The sequence below is a fragment of the Nilaparvata lugens genome, chromosome 11 (assembly GCF_014356525.2).
Source record: "Nilaparvata lugens isolate BPH chromosome 11, ASM1435652v1, whole genome shotgun sequence".
Classification (NCBI taxonomy): Eukaryota; Metazoa; Arthropoda; class Insecta; order Hemiptera; family Delphacidae; genus Nilaparvata; species Nilaparvata lugens.
Genome location: NC_052514.1, coordinates 30,776,990 through 30,797,485, shown reverse-complemented (window position 1 = coordinate 30,797,485; position 20,496 = coordinate 30,776,990). Strand labels below are relative to the sequence as shown.

At 32.3% G+C, this 20,496-nt stretch overlaps 2 protein-coding genes across 6 annotated transcripts in view; one reads left to right on the top strand and one right to left on the bottom strand.

The window, feature by feature from the left end:
* Window positions 1–3,042, top strand: part of LOC111058280 (G patch domain-containing protein 2) — a 31,168-nt gene extending 28,126 nt beyond the window's left edge. For all 5 annotated transcript variants that reach the window (XM_039438145.1, XM_039438146.1, XM_039438147.1 and 2 more), the window contains exon 12: window positions 371–3,042. The gene's annotated coding sequence lies outside the window, so the exon portion shown is untranslated. The remainder of the gene's footprint in view (window positions 1–370) is intronic.
* A 1,163-nt stretch (window positions 3,043–4,205) lies between these two features.
* LOC111058343 overlaps window positions 4,206–20,496 on the bottom strand; it is a 260,023-nt gene continuing 243,732 nt past the window's right edge. The window contains exons 5-11 of the mRNA XM_039438141.1: window positions 18,572–18,674; window positions 15,447–15,593; window positions 13,385–13,524; window positions 12,428–12,510; window positions 10,024–10,192; window positions 9,441–9,512; window positions 4,206–8,344 (exon numbers count right to left, since the gene is read on the bottom strand). Of these exons, the coding sequence (XP_039294075.1) occupies window positions 8,060–8,344; window positions 9,441–9,512; window positions 10,024–10,192; window positions 12,428–12,510; window positions 13,385–13,524; window positions 15,447–15,593; window positions 18,572–18,674 (999 nt within the window). The 3' untranslated portion in view covers window positions 4,206–8,059. The remainder of the gene's footprint in view (window positions 8,345–9,440; window positions 9,513–10,023; window positions 10,193–12,427; window positions 12,511–13,384; window positions 13,525–15,446; window positions 15,594–18,571; window positions 18,675–20,496) is intronic.

Genomic DNA, 20,496 nt, shown 5'->3' with positions numbered 1-20,496 from the left:
TTTTCGTGAATCGGGAACAATGGGAAAACACTAGACGAACATAGAACGTTGTTGATGGAAGAACATAGTTCTTGTCTGGAGTGCGTCCAATAAATTAGTGCTTGTCTAGAAAGTTCACTTATTACATTATAAATTTCCGTTTTACAAGACCATTAACTTTTTATGAAACCGGCTACGATTAGGTTTATCATATTCACCTTATTTTATCAATCAATATAATTCCTCTAGATATTTGATTTCTGTATAGGCCTATACCATTGTTTTATGATAATGTTATGTGAATATTTTATTTACTTTCATCCTCATCCGAATCGATTCCTTTTCTATGATATACTTGTTACTTTTTATAATTTGGTTTTTCTTTTTTCAGGGGATTATCAACTACTGCAATTTTAATCTTTTCGAAGGTTTCAATGCAATATTGAAAAGGCAGCAATAATTTCAAGAAGTACTGAGTTTATTTTAGATTAAGTTGAGTGGACTTATGAGTCGATGTATCAATATATATGAAAGCTCCCTTATCAATTTTAGGATATAAAGCTCACCCTATTGAATTGAGCTTAATATTTTATTTCTATTGTAAATAATTATTTAAATATAAGTCGGAAGCTGAAAATCCTATTTTCCAATGATCTCAGACAATATCTACATAATTTCATTTCTCATGTTTCATTCATGAAAAATCGATATTGAAAGAATATCAGAATTTTTCCTATGCTTCCACGGAATCGTTCCTTCTCTACATCTGAGAACATTTTTCAAATCATCCTGATTCTTATCCACTCACATTGCAAGTCTTTTAAATTTTCATTTCCATTAAAATACCATTTTAAAGAAAGAATACCATGGTAAAATAGTATGGTATTTGAAATCCTATCACTTTCTTTTTATTTTGAAAGAAAATTCGCATTATTCTTCATTATATTTCTCATTTTTGATAGTATGTGACGATAAATGAATACAACTAATCGTTTTCCATTCTCGTCACTAGAGCGTCTATCTCGAAGTAAATGTATTTATGTCTGCTTTCAATGCAGAATAGTGTTCTCTCAAAGAAGAGAAACTCATACTCGTGATGGAAGTAATACTTTTTTCCGTATTGGTTACTATTTAATCAAATTCATTGGTTTATTCATCCATTTAACCAAAAGTATTGGTTTCAGTAAATGTCAATTTTATCAAATTGATCAGTTTTATCATTAAGTTACAAAATTTATTGTTTTAATTAATAATTATTCCAAAATAATATAATATATTTCAAGGCAATTTTTATACCTTTCTGCTCATTTGTTTGAAAGCAATCACTTCATTTTATCTTCTTACATTCTCCATTGTCATTTAGCATGTGTATTTTTGTACTTGTAAACATGTGTATCCGATTCCCATCACATTTGTGAACTCTTATTCCTAAAGTTTGTATTTTTGAGAGGTTGAATTACTGTATTTAGTTTGAAGTGAGTGAGAATTTTACAAGGATGAATCTAAGTTGAATTATATTGAACTTCAATGATAAAATAGTTACATCAAATCTCTTTAAATGTGTGTGTGTGTGTAAGTTCCAAAGTAACTTCATGACGGTCGTTGTCATTTCGAGTGAATAGCATTGAATTTTACATGTTTGATGTAACATAGATTATAATATATCATGGTTGTGATTATTTTCAAAAGTCAATCAAGAACTTGTAAGTTTAGTCAAACAACTGATAGAATCCATACAAAGTACAAAGTTGAAGTACAGTATTTGTGTTACGTTGATAAGCAGCAATTAAAAAATAAAAACCATTTCATTGATGTTTAGAAGTAAAATAAATGTGCATTTTATAGAAAGGCTTTTTTGGAATGTTTAGTCTACATTTAATATGCCAATTATTGAATTTTCTATGTTTCAATAATATATTGTCCATCTTGAAGACACCAATCTTTGAATATATATTTTGGTAATCCATCATCAGATTCATTACTTCATTACATAATTGAGATTTTATCACTCAGCAGATTCACACTGGAGTTTTGCTTTGATAAACAACCTTATTGGTTTCGATCATTATTATTCTGAATGAAAATTTGTATACCTTTTTGCTTACTTGTTTGAAAGCAAACTTGTATTTATAAACGATTTTCAAGAACGTTCTTAGCCAAGCACACTCTAGTTGCCTAGCAACTAGCTACAAGAATAGTTCTGATTAACTCCTGTTATTGGTTGCTAATCCATTAAAGTTCACTTGTAGCTGAGATGGCTCATGAATCTTTTATCAGAACGGCCCTGAGGTTTCCCTTCATAAAGATCAAACTGGTCTATGAATTTTGTAAAGATATAATTATTTTATCACCATTATTTCAAAATATTTTTTTTAAAGAGAAACGCTTTAGTTTGTATTTCTTGACTATTTTGTCAATCCAGATTTTCATCTCATTTGGTCTGTACACATTTATAATATTGTTTGTAAATACAAAAAATTGCGAAGAAACATGTTATTTTGAGAAATCTCCAACATGAAGGTTGTATGCTGGCGCAGATTTGTATTCAAATTTTTGAAAAATATTGTTTTATTAATTGAGTGATATAATTTCAGTCTGATTTTAAAGGAAAAGTGTCTTTCTTGCGATGTTTTAAAATATAAATATATTATTTGGTCATTCAGGCTACTTACTATCCATAATGTATTAATTTTCTGGAGGGATCGACTTACGTTGTCGTTCGGTTTTTGATTGAAAAAAAAGTATAATTCCCATTATATCTATTTGATTAAAAAAAATGTGTGATTTCCATTATATTAATTTCTAATATTTCAATTTCATTTTTTTATCTATAATTGATTAATCAGGATTCTGGTTTATTATGTGTTCAGGTGATGTAAACTAACTAATAAGATTTTATTTTTATCTGTATTTCTTAATGTCTACATCTATTAAGATATATTGAATATTGGTCCAATGGCTAAAATACCAATAGATGAGCAAATACGGTACTGTATTGTGGAATTTTTATTGTAACTGTGTATGCTTTTCAGAGGTAATGAATTATACAGTATTACGTGAATACATTTTTCGTTTTATTTCATCCTTTCTTCAAATACTATGTTTGAGTTTCTAGATATTTTGATGTGAGGACCTAGGAGATACGAAGGTAAAGATTAAAATATTATGCAAAATTTGAAAGATAAAGATTTATTCAGGTAAACTTTGAAAAGAAAGAAATCCAAATATCCAATATGAATTACCGTACAGTGCAAAAAACGTAATTCTGGAGGTATAAGGTAGGTGCACACAGATCGTCATCGGACGGACGGCACGGATCGGACGATTAGATTTGATGCATTGTTTTCAATTACGGATAGGTATGCGCACTCCAATTGAAAACAATGCATCAAATCTAATCGATGCGTGCCGTCCCTCCGATGACGATCTGTGTGCGCCTACCTTTATCCACCATTTACCGGATTCAAATTTACTGATATTATCCGCGAAAAGTTAGGATAGGAATTTCTGATGAACTATTCCAATGCGATAATGGTATCGAGTAAAAAAGTCTCAGAAGATGCGAAAAATTGTACTTTTAATATATTGTTTTCTGAAATCGTTTGGGTGTTTCTAGATCATTATTTTGTCTCATTTTATGCGGGCTGAGCTGAGGAATCGATTGAGACATGCTGAGACATGGTCATCTTTATAGTGTAGCCTAACTATATTTCTAGAAGAACATGATTGAGATCAATTTGAATAATGCAGCTATATAATAATTTTTGAGATATGATCAAAAACCCAAGAAACGTGTCAAAAAAACCAATTTTCCGTGAATTTTCATTTGGTACGGAAAAACTGCTAGAATTTTATCATTTGAACTGTTCTCATTCAATATCTCAGCTCTTTTATTAGGTTTAATAAAGTTTTCAGATTATTAAACAGTGTGTTAGCTCTATAAGTATTAGAATTCTAAAGGTCTGCAGCTGCAGAGTCATAGAAAAATTCATTTTTTATTATCCTGAGCCATAGGATGAAAAATTAAAAAAAACCCCTATTACATGGGAAATTGGTCAATGAATCGAATGGAGCTAGTTTCAGGAGTTTACCGTATCGTAAGGTACGGTAATGTAAATAATATACATTGTTCAATTTTTATAAATAATTGTAACGTATCCGTATAGTATGTTATTCTTTATTAAAAATTAGGATAGGAACATCAGATAAAAAAAGATACACAAGAATCATTTTAAACTTCGCATAATCTTCAATTTTTATTCATAATTATACAAATTTCTAATAGACTTTTGCTTTATTTGCAGATATTAAATTAGGTACTGTATAAAAACAATTTTTGCTGGTTTCTTACTACTCCTGCGCTAAAACACTTGAATACTTTGAACAGTTTTGAACTAAACATATATAAAAAATTATGCATGAGAATCCATTATTCATTCATGTAATCATAGAAATCTTCGATAGAATGTTTGTGCATTATATAATTTAGTTAGTTACTACAACTCCTATAAATAACTTATTGTTGAGAATAATTATTTTCAAATATTAACATTTTTAATGGTTCCAAAGATAACTCAACATTAACAACCACACATTCTGAAATTTGAAGCTAATTCTTTTGCATTAAATATAAAATCATCAATAATTTATTTTGTTTATTGCAGCATTAGAATTTAAGGGAAGATTTATTAATTCATTTTTCAAAAATATGTAAAGTTAAAAAATCATCCTTGGATCATCAATACAGTAATCTATATTCATATATCAGTCACAATAAAACCGTTTAGGTTTGCGTTAGATAAATTAATTCAATTTTTCCGAATAACCCAATATTTTAATAGGAGATAAATTTTTAATACTGTAAATTGTCAAATGAAATTTTATGTAATGAATTTACTAATATTACAGAAACACCATATTGACAGGAACTGGGATTCTGACATTTTTCAATGCGTTTTATTGTACTATAGAATAATGATCTGTTGTATTCCTATGCTGACTGTAAATAATTCAACACTTGAGGAATGAGAGGCAATAATTTCACTCTTTGATGATATTCAACGCGATAGAGATTTAGTTTCTAAAAAGTTTATGTGGAACATCATAACAAACAGACAATCTGAACTTAAGTTTTTAGTGGTGACACCTTTAGAAATTGACTATACTGTACCGTACATGGTTACTTTATCAAACGAAATTTAAAAATAATACATCTCCAATTTTCAAAAGTTTTGCAAAGTGCAGCAAGTTTAAATATATTATTGGATACAAATTCGAAGCAAAGTCTACTACGATAATTTTGACAAACACCAAATTAACTAGAGTTAAACAAATTCACAGCCTCATTACAAGCCGTGTAATTAATAAACATTTATTCCACAACTAAATCGAAAATTCTATAAAGGGAGAAGTGTTAGATTAATATTAATTTGCATTAAATAACTGGTCAGTAATAATCGACTTTACAACAAGCACACAACGTGTTATGTTCTAACGATGATGAAAAACAATATTTACAAATGAAAACTTACTATTTACATTATTAAAACATAATGATAAGAGATGGGCAGTAACTAGGATATCGGCTATATACAGTCTAACATTGAAGCTAATACAAATTCTAGCAAGAAAAATACCGGTAATACAAAATTAGTATTATTATTGACATATCCGAAATATTTTTCAAAGTCAAATTGAATTTTGATTTATATTGAATTGATACCTAATGGATTATAAAAATAATAAAAATTAAATGAAATTTCTAAAGCAAGATCATTATTAGTTTTACAGGCTACGGTACATCACAAACTTATGAAGAGGATGCAGTATTGATTGAATTTATTTCATCAAAGGAATATAAAATATCAATATTGTTATGTCTCTGATCAGAAGATTTACAGGGAGCTGAATTGGATTGCATGTTTTTAATTTGTTTACTTGTAATATAAACAATTGGACTTTAGTTACATTCCTAACCTTCAGTTACTCAAAATTAAATTATCTTTCATGTTGATTGAATTTCCCAGAAATTTTATAAGTTAATGTTTCTGAAGTGATATTTTCCTTAGCTGATTCCTATTTCTACAAGTCTCAAATTCATCTCTTACAAATGACTATAATGGAGATTATGATAAAGCATTAATACACTAGTTTGCACTCATTCCTTGACTACTATATTATCAAAAACATCTTCAAATTCCTCATATATATAACTAATAATTAACATATTACTGTACTCAAATTTTCAATATTATATACATATTTGACACACTTTTTCTCAAACTGCTTTACCAATTCAATAAAAACCCCTAATGCAATAAAACTTACGAGTATTTTCTCAAAATTCATACCTCCTTTCATTTTTAATTAATTTACTCCAATTCTAGCAATCTTATGAAGATATTGATGATGAACCATCACAGTCTCACAAACCATGAAATGATTAACCCGTCACTTCGAAATATGTATTAACATTTTCTTAAATTAATTGACTATATTGCTACTTCATGTTCTCTTTTCACACATCTTCTCAAAAACTTGAAGTTTCTCAACTCCATAAAAAATACTGAATAATTGTCATATGAGAAACGCTTTTATCGTTTCAATAAAAGTCATACCATAATGTACTTCTTTTACACGTTTTCATTCGAGAGGTTTCATAGCTGTTTCATAGCAGAGAAAATAACGAATCCATTGTCATGAGAGATTAATCTAATAGCTCAATCAATGTTATCATGGACGATAATTGAACCACATTGGATCAGCTATTGAGGGAAGAAGTGTTGTTTTATAAGAAGCCCTAATGCAACAAGCAGGATTCAGCTTTGACTATATGAAACTCAAGAAATTAAAATTCTATCTCCAATTCTATACCTTTTACAAGACACAGTGACACAACTACATCACAGTACGGTACTTATTATTTCTTCAAACCCAAAAGAGTTTGGGATTATCTCACAATAGGAGAAAAAATTCTTTACCACAGACCTCTGCATAATAGTCTCTTCTCAATGGAACCGTAATTGAAACTCGACGACACTAGGTATTTACATTGACTGTTATTTAATGTTCAAAAGATAATTTGCAAAATTACCTGCCAACATAATTCCCTGACGAGAACTGGATTTTGAACCTCTCAAAAACGATAATTTCAATTTCAACAACTGGATTTTCCAAAAATTACCAGCCTACAGAATTTCCCATAAAGGAAAACTTCAATCGAGTCTCTCAAAACGATAGTTTCAGATTAGTCAAATAAGGCCCGTGTTCTCAATAGCAGTCGCAGTCTTACCTCAAGTTCAAATTAATCCATGATTTATTAATCAAGCTTTGGTTGAATTGATTTTAAAGGAGGATCTCCACATCAATCAGTATCAGCCTATGTTCCCAGTACAGTGGAAATATAATTCCCATGGGTTCTAACATAGAGAAAAGATAGCATAAGAAGATATCCCATGGTATAGGTAGTTTATGTTCCAAATTTCAAGCCGATTACTGTCGACTACTGTCTATTATTACTGTTTTGGCCAGGTGAGAGTGTAAGAACGGCACATTATGACAGACTATCAGCATCTCATAGCTTCACGAAAAATAACTACTAGGACTACGGTATTGGCTTGAGTTAACAGTGAAATTTGGAACAAAAACACTCTATAGCATGGGATATCTTCTTAAATATATTTTATCTATGGTTCTAGGCTCCCTGATTTCTCGCCGAGCGAGTGTGAATATTTCCATCATAACTTTTATTTAGAAAAATATTCTCACTGTACCTACATGTTCACTATAATACTGATAACTGGGAATCAAGCTTGATGGGGTTTATTTCAACCACCAGTACATCAAATCAAACTTGTATATCGCATACGCGGCCCTAAAAGTTGGAATAGAAACCTTCAAAAAGTTTCAAGTTTCCATGATAGTTATAATAGCGCCTACGGCCCTAAAAGTTGGATTAGAAACCTTGAAATAGTTTCGATAGTTTTACAGCGCATATGACCCTAAAACCTTGAAATATTTCCAAATTTCCTTGAAAGTTTCAAATAGACAACTAGAATTTATAGAGTTCTTTCTATCCGAGTCACGTGACACTATCACTGGGCGCAGTGACAACAAACGTGGTTGTTGTTTGCGTTGTTGTCGGTTGACTGTTTTCGGCGCTCTGTTGTTGCTCCACGAGGTGCGAGAAGATGTCAATGAGGTTGTTGACCCCTATCATGTATCCATCCTCATGGTTGCCAACCACCCAGGACAGCGCATGCGTGATCTGCATCTCTCTGGGCAACACCAGCGTCTTGGCGAAGTCGATCAGCCACACGTTGGCGTTGGTTTGGTCGTGCACAAACAGCAGCGAACTGCCTATCACCTGCAAATCATACAACAAACAATATAGATGGACAACTCACCTAAAAATCACACAGCAAATAAATATAGAAATGTTGAGACGGAAATTGGAATGTTCAATAAGAACATTGATGATTAGACATTCCATAATGTTAAATTATAAATAAATTGCATACATTCAAACGATATAATGAATATGAAATAATTATATATAATCGAAATTCCAAATTTCATCGAATTTTCTTCAAGCTGTTAACCCAGTTGTCAATATTTGTTACCGGAAGTCTTTGGGGTGGTTGACTGCATTCAATTTGGAATTTCGTTAAATAATTGCTCTAATATTGTAATAGAGGCGGCCGCGAGATTAGTTGTGGCTACTAAACCCTCAATTGCTGGAAGAGACCAGGAGATAGAAGTGAGACCAACTTTCTCACTCACTCTACACACTCACTGTCCGAAAATGAAAAATCTTCCATCCCCAAAATCATCCATCCAAATTTTAGTGATCAGTTTTATGTAGGGCAAGGTCAGGGGTCACAACTGATCTCGCGGCTTCCAATTGATGACTATTTGTTTATTGGATCTATGTTTCTTAAAAGATTCAAGACTTACAAAACTTATGATCTGATTTGAGTTTTTTCGGCTAAAATGCTTTCAGAGAGAGTTTTCTCAAAATGAATATCGAGGTCTAATAACACCATGAAATACATAGCACATTGCACCAACAATTGCAGATTATTATAATTGAATATAATATATAATTGAATAGAAACTTTAGAAACACTTTTGTATATGCAGGGACATGCAAATGCAATAACATGATTTATAATAATTTGCATTCTACATAATAAATGCTACCGTATATTTTATAAATAATCCATAACTAATGAATGATTCATGTAAATTCATACTACATAGGTAATAGCGATGAAGCCCCAATTTAATTCATAAACAACTAGAATTTATGTGAAAATTCTATAAACTTTGACGTTCAGTTGAAAATTTATGAAAACTAGTAACTGAACACTGGTTTACTGCATAAAAATTAAGCATGAATGAAGATCGATGGATGAAAATTAGAAGAATGTTGAATGTTGAACAACTATTTTCTGACCCACCTCGTGTGTTGTGAAGAAATTCGAAACTTCTAATGTGGCTTTGATGGCTTTTAACCTCTGAATGTATTTGGGCTGAAACAACAAAAACATCTTTATCGTCAAAATAATTTATTCTTTAAACTTCTAAACAATAAGAACATGACAACCAATCAAACCTAGCCTATATCCATGAATCGCGACCAATTATTGAGTTTTCCTGTTTGAAGTGTAGTTTCCAACAACACTGATAGAAATCTCTCAATGATCTTCAAAAGTGATATAATACTTTTGTTTGAAAAATTATGATTATGAAACGTAGGGCCTAATTGTTTCAAAAAAGGTTACGTACCGGTACGGTAGGCTACTTTCAGTTCATCTGTAGAACTTGAAAAAAAATGAGGCTAAGGAAATCAGATGAAAATTACTACTAACAATAAATCTGGTTTTGATTTTGAAATGGATTGGGTTTCAAATTTTAATCTCAATTTCAACTCACAATGGCATGTGGAGATCCATCAGTAGTTAAAATCTAAGATAATTTGTAATTATTTCAATTTGAATAATACTGTACACAATTTTTGTTTTTAATTGATGATAAACTCACAATGGCATGTGGGAACCCAGCGGTGAAGTCAGCAAAGCACTCCAAGATCTGCTCTCTCGTTTTTGTCGTCTTGAAGTCTTTACTAGATTTGCCATCACTCTTCTTGATGCCCTCTATCCTGAAGCCTAACGTTGCTGTCGATGAGATCGTTTCTCTCCACACCATATACCTGTCAAATTACAAATTAAAATATATTATAATGACGATTGCTTCTCAAATGAAAGGGAAGGAGACAGATTCAATATCAATTGATAAATAATTTGTTCCATAAATAAATTTCGTTCAACATTTATTCTACAGTTTTGGAAAATTTTACCAATATCACCATTGCTTCAGGATTACCCACTTGAGCAAATATATACCGTTACACTCTGTACAATATTTGTGAGAAAGACTGAGGCCTTTCAGGCTGAGGCGGACACATTTCATTTTCATTTTATTTTCGAAATTGAAACGATGATGAAGTACTGATCCAGCTTTAATGAATATTGGATGACGATTATTATTATCATCACGAGATAATCTACATACTCACATACACATATTTTTACTTTCCTTGCCCCCCATTACCATAGGTAAGGAAAGAATTGCTTTCCAAAAAAATTTACGGTACCCTAATTTCATGTTTTCTATACGTTTCATTACTTTCCTTGCCCTATTACCATAGGTAAGGAAAGTATTGCTTTCCAAAAAAATTTAAGGTACCCCAATTTCATGTTTTCTATACGTTTTAAGGTCCCCTGAGTCCAAATCATTATTTTTGGGTGTGTGTGTTTGGGTGTGTGTGTGTGTGTGTGTGTGTGTGTGTGTGTGTGTGTGTGTGTGTGTGTGTGTGTGTGTGTGTGTTTGGTGTGTGGTGTGTGTGTGTGTGTTGTGTGTGTGTGTGTGTGTGTGTGGTGTGTGGTGTGTGTGTGTGTGTGTGTGGTGTGTGTGTGTGTGGTGTGTGTGGTGTGTGTGTGTGTGTGTGTGTGTGTGTGTGTGTGTGTGTTGTGTGTCTGTGAACACGATAACTCCATTCTTAATATAACCGATTGACTTGAAATTTTAAACTTATACCTGAGAAGAATGAATTTTGTTAAATTTCTATCACGATTTTCTCAAATATGACTTGACCGATTTTTTCAAATTCATACCCTGTATAGTTATATATCAGCTCTATTAACTGGCATGAGTCTCCTCCCTGAGAAATTAACAGGGGGTCCACCCCATCCTTGAGAAATTTACTTTGTAACCACCTTCTCGTGCGTGAGGTAGGTAGGTAGTAGGTAGAGCAGTTTATTCAAAAGAACACATGTCGATATTTTATTTGTAGAACAGCTGTTTCGACAACTTTTAAAAAATCCTCAAATTTCATAATTCAAACAAAGGAAAATGTACTCTGAACACAATCACAATAGTATAATCGTAGTTTTAATTATTTAGCCGCTAATCGGCATAATGTTATTTCCTAAATTATCTTCGTTAATGAGGCTTATAGATCAATGAGCAAGGAAAGTTGTGTGAGTGTACCACACCAGATTTTTATTTTGTAGTAGTGGAGGCGATATTGCGGTAGATATCCGTATCAAATGAAAACGCTTCGAAATGTCACCACCACAGTTCCGGATGTAGCAACGTTATCTAGATGAATAAGTGGTTTTGACTACTCCTAGTTTTCATTCAGTAACTTTTCATTATCAAATTTTCAACAGTAGCTTACCGTATAGCTAGGCCTACATACATATTCTGAGACTTGGAAATTACAGAATTACAAATTTAAATTATTAAACGATGGAAATGCAAATTCATATGCAGTGAACTACACTGAGGACTTGACAAGATTGATTGATTGATTGATTGATTGATTGAGTACTTTATTTATGTAGATTACAATATATACTGGCTTTCACACTTATATACAATAGCTTACAATACAGCCAAATTATAGATGAATTTACATAATATTGACTAAGAAAATGATTTTTGAACTGCATATGATATGAAAAAAGCAATTGAAAATATTGTTATGCATCTACATAAATTGGCGGAGCTTTGGACACATCAATGTCCATTCTTTGGAAAGAATATTCAAAATATCCTTCCCACTAACTCTCTACCAAAAGGGAGAGCTACCAAGCTCTACCAAGGAGAGCTACTCTCTACCAAGAGGGAGAACTGATGCTCTACTACTGTAGATGGACATTCGATGAGCGCTACAAAACAAAAATTATTGTAAATATTTGTCGTCGCAGAAGTCTTCCACGTAGCTGATATCATATTCTTTGGTTTTTTGGTTGATGATTATTATTATCATTATGTATTCGTACGGTAAACATTTGAACAATTGCAATTCATATTACACTTTTGGTTGGGAAGATACCAATTATTATCAAGATATTGGAAGTGAGATTATTGAAAGTCTTACCTTGGTTTTGTAACACCTTTCAGTCTGTGTTCCTCATCTGTGGGAGCGTTAGGATCTATCTGGATCATCTTCTCATACATATCCTGCAAAAATAACAGAGAATACATCGTTTAAATAAATAAGCAGTCTATTTGGGTGGGCTAATAAAACTACATAAATACTTGAATTCAGCTGGTAATGGTTCACATGAGAAAATGAGAGATAAGATTACTCTCTTAAATGAGAGAGTAATTATCTTCTCTTCAAGAAGATAATAAGCTCAAATGAAAAATGATCCTATTTCTTGAGCCGGGGGTCCAGGGGGTGGATTAAGGAATATGCTTATAGGAATGCTCAATATATGGCAATGAAATTAACTGTTTATTTCGAACTAACAGATTGATTTTTCCATATTCTTAGCTGACTTCTTCCGCAACCATCATTCTACAACTCCCCATTTCTCTTTTAAAGGAGAAAAATGTTTTGTCGGTCAAGGACGTAGAGCAATGTAGGAGTAGGAGCATCCTTGAAGAGATTTTATGATCACAAGATGCAGACAGTAAATATTTACAATATTTCAGATCACTCATGAATAAATGTATTTGGAGACGGATTTCTTCAAGAGATTTCCTCGATCTTCTATAACCTTCTTGCTTAAACATGTAATTTCTGAGATACCACATACCATTTCCGAAATCCTAATTTTGGAGAGTCCGGTTCCACAAGATGTAAAATTATTAATTAATCACCAATAATTAATAATAACTGAATAATAGAATAGAAAAACGTTTATTGAATAAGTAAGCTACCTTAAGCGAACCTTTTAAGCTTAAGTGAATAATGTAACTATATAAACCAGCTCTAGTTGAAACGACTCACGTCATTGATTTGTACATGGTTTCATAAATTTTCAGTGATTTCATATATTATTATTGAAGCAGGGCTTCCCTTACTAATACATAATTATTTCCATCTCACCTTCCTGAGTTTGGGCTTTTCTTTGGCTTTAGCGAGTTCCTCTTCTAGATAAGTGCGTACTCCCACCTTGCAGTCCATCACACATGGATTGGTGAACTCCCCAAGAAGGTCTTGCAGCTGCAGGTACATGGCTGTCTCTCCTATCAATCAAACATGCAAAGCAATTAAATAAGAAATAAAAGACAACATGAGGTATTGTTTTCAAACACCAACTACTACAGTAATTACGATCCTCGTAGAAATCAATTTTATCTCAAGTATACAAGATGTCCCACGAAAGGTGTAAGTTAACAGTTTAAGACTTATATCGGGGCACCGAGCTTCTCCAATACCTACTATTACTATAAGTAATATTAGTAATATTACTATAAGTAATAGTATGTATTGGCGAAGCTCGTTATTTTCATTCATTGATAAACAAAACACAATTCTCTAAAATGATCGTGTTCATATTTTACAGCTGGCTATACGGCAGCTTATAAATTTCGGGGATGCGATATTTTGATTTTCCACAGAATCACTCGCTCACTTTTTTCTATCCACAGACGACGAAAGTCTCAGCTGTTTCAGCCAAGGATAAATTATCCTTTCAAGTTGTTCAGCAAGTTTTACCAAGGATGAGATTCAGTGCAATCGAACTTTTATATCATAAACCTACTATGTTCCAAATTTCGTGAAAATCGTTAGAGCCGTTTTCGAGATCCGTTGAACATAAATAACCAGATATAAAAATATAAACAGATATACAGAAATTGCTCGCTTAATATAATAGGATAGAATTTACAATAAAAATGTCTAGTAACATTTTCTTATATCGACCTTACTTTTCAAGATATAAAGATTTTTCGATATTTTCAAAAACGTCAATAACTGGAAAACTATCACTCAAAATCCAATTCTAAGGATATGGATGGGAAGAGGAAGGAATTTACAATAAGATTCATACAATTTCTTCCTTTGATTGACGTTTTTGATTTTTTTATGAGCGCTCAAAAGTGAAAATGTTTATTTGTTGAGTTTAAAGGTAAATTTCAAACAGTTTGAACACTCATAAAAAGTTCAAAAACGTCAAACAAAGAAAACAGTTGTATGAATTTTATTGTTAATTTCTTCCTCTTTCCAGCCATATCCTTAGAATTGGATTTTGACTGATAGTTTTATAGTTATTGACGTTTTTTTAGAAATATCGAAAAATCGATATATCTCGAAAACTAAGGTCAATGTAAGAGAATTTTACTAAACATTTTTGTTGAATCTATGGTCTTCGGCTGTTACACTTCTCGTGGGACACTCTGTATAATGAGTAGTTTGAGAAAATCAGTAGAATGAGTAAACAGTATGAAAAATTCTCATTTCGAATGAAATATGTGCAATTTTCAACAGGTACCTATTATAAATTTATCACAACTTAGTATTACCCAAATATGAAATTCGTACTTATATTATCAACTATGATCAACTGAATTATGAAATAACGACATTTTTTATGATAGCATACATTTTTTTTTCACGATAACATATAAAATATTCTAATAGCATAAATATTGCCTGACCGATGAGATGAATATTATTAGAAGCTTTCTCACTACTATTTATTACTGTCACATCACAGCTATAAATAGTTCATGATTTAAGAAACTCTCCTTCAACAAGAACAAATAAGTTTTAGTTGAAGAATTACCATTATAATTACCATACAGAGATATTGTGCAGATACTATTGGTATACTTTAAATCTTCTTATTGAATTTTTATCCCAACTACGAACCTCAATTCTTTATTTCAAAATTAAAAATATTTTTTCTGGTTGAAAATTGTGTAATGTAATTTTGGCTAGAAGAAAGAAGGATTATATTCATACGCCTTCTGAGTGCCTATTTTTCAAACTATAGTAAGAGAGATTTTTATGTGTAGATTAGATTTGTTGTTACAAGGCTAATGAACTGTCATTCATCGTCAGTGATTTCGAAAAAGATTCCAACATATCACTTTAATGAAAGACACATTTAATTTTTGAGATATGAATGAGTCCATTGAATTGAGTCTATTGGGGAATGACTAACCATCACTGTCCTCACATGTGAGATGACCTTTGTACTCTGGGACATATGGCCTGAGCACATCCTTCATCAGCACTTGGAAACAGAGCTGCTCCTTGGGACACAGCTTTTTCAAAATCGTGCCCGGCTCGGGTCCAGCTTTGAAGTTTCCTGAGAACAGAAACGATAACAATTTTTATAAAAAGTGATTATTAGGGGGATCTTTCATAATATATCGAAATTTATTCCACACACAAATTTATTAGCACAATAAAATATAGCTTCTTTTTTGTTCAGTTAGTCGTGTCGCTGAAATGCATTGTTTCCAAGATACATGCGTGTAAGCCTGAAATGAAAAAACGCTACTTTTAAACCACCCTCAACCCTTAAGCACAAGGGGTAGAGATGAGGACTTCTGATATATTTACTTTCTAAGTAGTCCAAACAAAGCTGCGAAGTCAACTATTGTGTTCCAAACGTTTCCTCCAAATTTATCTGTCAATTGATATATTGTTGTTAAACTGGAGATTTTACACTCAACACTATAACGGCTGCAACGTACGGAGATGCGTAATATGATGAAATAATACGTTAAATTGAAGAGAATATGATGCTCTATGAGCTCATGATTAGCACTGATTTTTTTCAATCAATCATTGAAACGTTATAAGGCCAAAAAGATGAAAAACTCGGAGCCGGAAGGGTTTCTCTTCAAATTGTAGGGTCACCTTCAAGAGCATATCTAGAAAACTATGACAGATACAGAAAAAATTTTCATATAAAACTTGTATGCTAATTTGTAAGCTTCAATTTTGCATTTGACAAAAAATTCCGAAAGACGCATATTGTTCGAAATATATACAAAAAGCCAAAATATGGTACTTTGAAACAACCCCCACCCCCTTAGCACGAGGGGTAGGGGTGAGGCCTTTTGATATGTTTACCCCCTAACTATATCCTTAAAAGAGCTGCGTGGTCAAAAAATGTGTTCCAAACTTTTCCCTCTATACCTTTTTTGAGCATTCGTGGCCTGGACTAATAATAGTTTTTAATAATTATTGAAGATACAGAGGTATTTTTTAAAAAAGTAGGTAGTGGCGGAATTGAAGATTTGCTACCCCTGGGCTGCCCACAATTTTACGCTGTCCCTCCCCCTCAAGTAACTCGAAGAAAATAGTTTGAATTCATTGGTTGAAAGATACAGCCAAAGTCGGCGTTTTCCTGAGTTAAGCTTCTCTAACAAATTCACGACAGGAAATGTTTATATTTGACTCACATAATAAATTCAACTGAGGTCTAAAAATGTTGTTCTGTATTAAGGGGAGTTTTCAGTTTTATCTAACAAATTCATAGCAATAATTATTCCAAAACAATATTGAAGTTTAGCTAATGGAGCAGTGTTGCAATGAATGGGTAACAGATTCATCATGATATCAAAACATCAATGACTATGAATAAAAATTGCTAATGGAATTTGTTGATTACATATTGTTATTTTGGAACTTCTACTTAATTCAGAGGACTGACTATAATATATATTTTCAATTCCATTTTATTTTATATTCTACTTCCAGTACCTACATACTGTAATCATATCATATTCCGAGACAATCAGCCGTATTGGCTGTGATTTTTTTGTCATTTGCCGCTTCAATATAATAAAGATTAAGATATTAATAATGGTTGAAACGGACAATAATTAATCCACTTAAAAAACAAAGTTTCTTACGAAACAGTGCTAGGCAGAATATTGCAGAGTAGCCTATACCTACTACCAGCAATGCACTCACAATGAATAGGTACTGATAAGGGCGATTTAAAAGCCACGCAGACCACAAGCTTATCAGCGTTAGACAAGAAGGTTACTTGTTTCTACTTGAAATCAACTGAAGTACGTATTATTATTTGTGTCCATTGGAATTACAATTGGCAGCAATGACCCAGTTGCAAATGCAACAATTTATGACAGTGAAGAGTGCGATACTTAGCGCTGCATTTAAAATTCCACAGCTATTGTTTTGAGCAGTAATCAGATGAGTGCTTGACAATGAGTGTGTGGAGAGTGGAGAGCCATGCCAACATTAAGTAAGGTCAGAATGGCCATTCAAGTATGACTGGAGACTTTTCATATTGGATAAATTAGTTTAGAGAAGTGTAGTTCGGATAGATTTTCGTGCATACAAAATTTTAAGGGACATAGCTTTCCTTTTTTTGAAATTGAAATTTATTCACAACACTGACAAGTTTTACAAATATTTTTACAATGAAATTATTATAAAGAAACAGTATCATGATGGAAAAAAGAAAAGAGCTTGAGTACTGTAGCTTAACAGCTGTGGTTGAAGTTCTACATTATTGTTATTGTACATAATAATATGAACGAGACAGTCACTTGATTTTGATAACTAAAAAAAATATTATCACAAAATAAAAACTCCTAAGAGAGTATTTTCATTTTGCAACATTTAGAAAACTAAACTGGTGCTTTATGAAAATTTATAATATTCTAACTAATAATGTAGGGTCCACTCCGAAAACAATTGGTAAACTATCATTTTAAACACTTCTACATGGACACATACAACATTATTCAACATAGTTTTCATGCTCACTGATATTGTATTGACTCATTTGAAGAAAATGGAAGAATGTGAACAATGAACTGTGAAATGTGACTTAGAAGTAGCAAGTAGCTAGAAGGAAATAGTAATACATAGGAACTTTTGTCATAAAACTTTCTCTAACTTATATCTTGTTTGAAACAATTGACTATGGAGAGTGATTCGACATTAGAGGATGACTTTAAAGGACGTTTTCATGAATATTTTAATATGTTTTCAAGAAGTTAGAGCAGGTCATGATAGTCACTATTCACTTCTCAAGAGTGGGAGCAATTCCACCGATGTATAGCTGCCCATGAAGGGTATAACAGGGTGTTGTTTGAAAATAATGAAAACTTTGGTTGGTATGAAATATCAGTCTCATAACTCTTCTTACACAATCTCGTATGTTCGAGAAAGAATCAACCTTCCTTCGATTTTGAAAAATGTATATAAAAAATTTGATACTGGAAATGCGGTTTTCCAGGATTATTATTATCAAAATATGTTGAAAGATAGAAGAGTTTGAATTTTGAATGAATTGAGTACCTTGATGCCCAGCTAACTGAACCCATGGATATCTCTGCTTCTTGTAGGTCTGAAAGAAGGGCGTCCATTGCACGATATTCCGTAATTTCCTCCACCCGGATGGCTGCAAATAAAAAATGAAAATTATTAAATTTTCAAGAGTAATTTTTTCAAATTGTGAAAAAATATAACATCGCTCAATAAACAGTTTGAATCGATGCGGAAATACGAGTAGTAGCCTATTTGAAATGTTGAAATATGTTCAATCAGTAGTTACAATGCTTGAAAAATGATGTACCCCACCATATTCAGAGAGAGAGAAACATTACAAGGAATTTTCATGACTTAAGATTTTTGTTGAAATTAGAGAACCCACAGACCCACTGAATCATCTATGAATCCAGGCTACTTATTACAAATCCAATAAAAAATCATTAGGAGTAGGTATAATTGGAGAAAATGATCAGGGATAATGAAATCAGAAAGTGAAAATGATTGAAATAAAAGTGGAATGAGCTGAAAAATTTTGGAGCAAAGTAAGAAAGTGGGGAGAATGAATGATATAGAATGAGACAGTGGAATAGTTATTGAAATGAAGTAGCCTATTCAAGGAAGAAACATATGGAACAAAGGAAGACAATATATTATGATAATGAAAAGTAGAATTGAAATACAAAGATAGTCAAGTAAAGAACCAAGACAAAACACAGTGAAACAAGTGGATAAACATTGTAGACATATCCTACATGAAATTATTTATCGAGATCGATTAAAGATTAAAGATTCATAGGTCTTGACAGACCCATTGCTTATATTATAATTTTATCTGTGTAATAAAGGATTCGAAAATCATTGCGAGTATATATAGAATGAGATCAAATATTAATGAACAAAAATTATCAATATGGAGTCCACTTCATAGAAAGTTATAACAATAGACATTGTGTATCATGAATGCAACAACATTTTAACAGAATATTCATAGACATTATAGCATTGAAATGAATCTATATTTTCAGTTAAATCCTGTTCATCAATATCTCTACCTTATGTGTGTGACTTGGTAGCGTATCAGGCGCATCAGAGTCCCACTCAGAGCTGAGATCATCACTTGATGCTTCTCCATAGTCTCCCGAGAGATGCCAGGGTACCTCCAACAGAGAGCGCTGATACTGTTCGTAGCCGGTCAGAGGTCGTTGCTCGAACGCCCTGCGCGGCGAAGGCGATCTATCACCTCCCACGCGCATCCTGAAGCGCATGCGCGAGCCCTTACTGATCTGCTGTTCTCTATGGCTGTGAAACACGGTACACGTCGATCTAGCGGTGCACGTTGATCAAGCACGTTGATGAAGGAGAATGCAAAATCGATCTCTTCTACACTATCCTCTTTTCTCCTCTATTATCTATTTATCCTCAATTATCCTTCTCCTTGTTTTCTATTGATTGTCACCACTTGATTTTTATTGGTTGTCACCCCACAGTCACTGATGAACTGAACACATTGTTGATAGTTTGTTCACTTCCATTGTTGTTTACCATTGTAACTTGTTTGCGAGGATTTGAATTGAAGTCTTCAACACTTGCACACCACATTACTTGCTCCTGTAATATTCACAATTAATCTTCGATGATTCATTGACATAGCAGCTACCATAGGATCAAATTAAAATAACTAGAAAGCATCTAGAAGGTTTTGAATTTATTTTCAAAAAAATAGCCTATATATCATAAATAAATTTTCTTCATTTTTCTCACAATTGCAATGGTGTATGAGGCTGATTCATGATGTTTTAAGACTGTTGTATTCGGGCTCAATTGGACTGTGAATGAAATTGATTTACTAATGATAGATTTCTGATGAACCGAAAACTAACATTAAATGATCATAATCGACATGGATCGATGAGCGCGAGTTTTGCCAAAGACAGTTGTGATGATTAAATTGG